The following is a 2,006-nucleotide window of genomic DNA, read 5'->3' on the forward strand; positions in this document are numbered from 1 at the left end:
TAATATATTCCATTTATCGAAAAATATATCTTGTGACTATCTTGCCTATCTGAGTTGTTGTTATTGCACTTAGTTAAGTCTATCAAATTTAGGTTTTGTTCTTGTAAAATAAATGCTAGTTTAATTTCGTATTTTTACAAGCCAAATCCGTAATAGTTTTTGAAACGAATTATTTACCCTCCATTTAGGGAGCTAATTACACTTGAGGTCCAGGAACTTGCATAGCATGTGAAGGTTTGGTCCTACTACTTGCAAACCGTGAAGATTTGGTCCACAAACTTGCAATTCGGACTCATCACTGGTCCTCGCCAATCGAAGCCGCCAAGTGTCATCCACGCCTGGCACTTTGGACGCGCCGGCGTGTGTACGTTTTTCTGATAACCCCCTGATGTTTCCATTTTCTCTGCTTCTAGTCTGTCTGAACCGCCGTTGGATCGTTGGTTGCGCGTCGGCTGCACGAATCTCCAACCCTAGTCGGTAGCGGCGGTTGCGAGACAGGAGTTGAGACAGGAGCAGCGGCGGGCGTCGCGACAGGAGCAGCGGCGGCGCAGCTGGTCGGCGGAGACAGGAGCGGAGCAGCGGCGGAGAGGAGCGAGGGAGGTGCCCCGCGGAGAGGAGCGAGGGAGCAGCGGCGAGCGAGGGAGCTCAATGGCGACGACGACGGTGGGCCGTGAGTTCAACGGAGGCGGTGGCGGAAGCAGGTGGGCAGAGGAGGAATGGAAGGAGACGTCGGTCGTCTACTACCCCACGGCGACGAGAGGTGCTGCCACGCCGTCAAAGGTAACTTTCTTCGTCGTCTCCGGCTATTTCCCCTTCTCTGCCTCCCCTGTTCCTAAATTGTTGTTTGAAGCAAAATTGTGCACACAATTCTGAACCAAATTTGTTTTTTTCAAATTCGTAGGAAACATTGGATCAATTGGAGAATGATGGTGTGATTAGAAGCAGGAAATGCAGAGACATTGAGGAAGAAAATAAGCAGCTAGTGCATAAGCTTAATGAAATGGAAAATGAGATTAAGAGAAGGAAATCTAGGAAGAAAGAAATGCAGAAGGCACACCAGCAAGAGCTTAGAAATAGAGATAGGAGAGAGTTGATAATGTTGACAGTTGTAGCTTCTTGCTTGATCTTGTACTGTCTTGTTGCTTTGTTCATCAGGGGCTTTGTGTGAGCCATTTTTGTACCAATGTACATGTTTTTGGTGAAATAAAAATTATGTGATGTATCAATGGCAGCAATTGGATGCATATCAGATGATATTAAGCATTACTTGATTGCACAATACCTCCATGGCGATAGTTGATAGCACAATGGCTATAAATCCAAATTACATCAATTCCACTCGTCAACATGTTTAATTCATAGCACAATCTAAAATAAATAAGTACAAAAAATGATGCTTCTCTAGGAATTGTCACACACCATATTATGATAATATGAATCACATCTAGATGTCTTCTAGTGATGGTGCATTCTGGCTTAGTTGCATCTCTTGTACATTCATCTCTGGAATGTTCATCTCTGGAATATATTCCTCATTTAAATCGGGGAAAGGATTGTCATCTCCAAACATGAGGTAGTAGAAACCGCCGGGTCCTGTTCTGTATCCTCTATTTGTCCTCTCTCTGCCAACAGGTGTATCAAGTACAGCTTGTGCTTCTGCTAGCATCTCCAGGTCTGTATCATGTACTCCACTTGTGCTAGCATCTGCAGGTCTTTTTTTCCCTGGTGGTGCTTCAGTAGGTTGGTCTGCAGTTCCACTTGTGCTGGCATCTCCACTTCTTTTCTTGGTAGCTCTTCCTCTTGCTCTTCCTCTTGCTGAATCTGCATCTGTGCTAGGTGTTGATCTGTTCCTTCCTCTGCCTCTTCCTCTTTGTGAATTTGCTCTTGCTCTTCCTCTTCCTCTAGTTGTTGCAGATAGTCATCCTTCCCGTTGGTAATGGCATGCTTTCCCTGGCATTAACAACAAACTCACTCTCCGGCGATGGTTCATTTGCTCTAGCAATTGG

The 2,006-nt window shown here is 45.3% G+C and overlaps 1 protein-coding gene across 1 annotated transcript; it reads left to right on the forward strand.

The window, feature by feature from the left end:
- Positions 1-648: 648 nt before the first annotated feature.
- On the forward strand, positions 649-1,220 carry LOC124703841. The gene is made up of 2 exons (XM_047236084.1): positions 649-780; positions 902-1,220. The coding sequence occupies exons 1-2, from the start codon at positions 649-651 to the stop codon at positions 1,166-1,168; spliced, it is 399 nt and encodes a 132-aa protein (XP_047092040.1). The 3' UTR covers positions 1,169-1,220.
- Positions 1,221-2,006: the final 786 nt, after the last annotated feature.

Source organism: Lolium rigidum, chromosome 1 (genome assembly GCF_022539505.1).
Source record: "Lolium rigidum isolate FL_2022 chromosome 1, APGP_CSIRO_Lrig_0.1, whole genome shotgun sequence".
Lineage (NCBI taxonomy): Eukaryota > Viridiplantae > Streptophyta > Magnoliopsida > Poales > Poaceae > Lolium > Lolium rigidum.

What these genes read in the sequence shown, in the direction of transcription:
- LOC124703841 (XM_047236084.1), top strand. Translation starts at nt 649, where the DNA reads ATGGCGACGACGACGGTGGGCCGTGAGTTCAACGGAGGCGGTGGCGGA. An exon ending in GTGCTGCCACGCCGTCAAAG is followed by an intron (nt 781 to 901) that starts GTAACTTTCTTC and finishes TCAAATTCGTAG; the next exon opens with GAAACATTGGATCAATTGGA.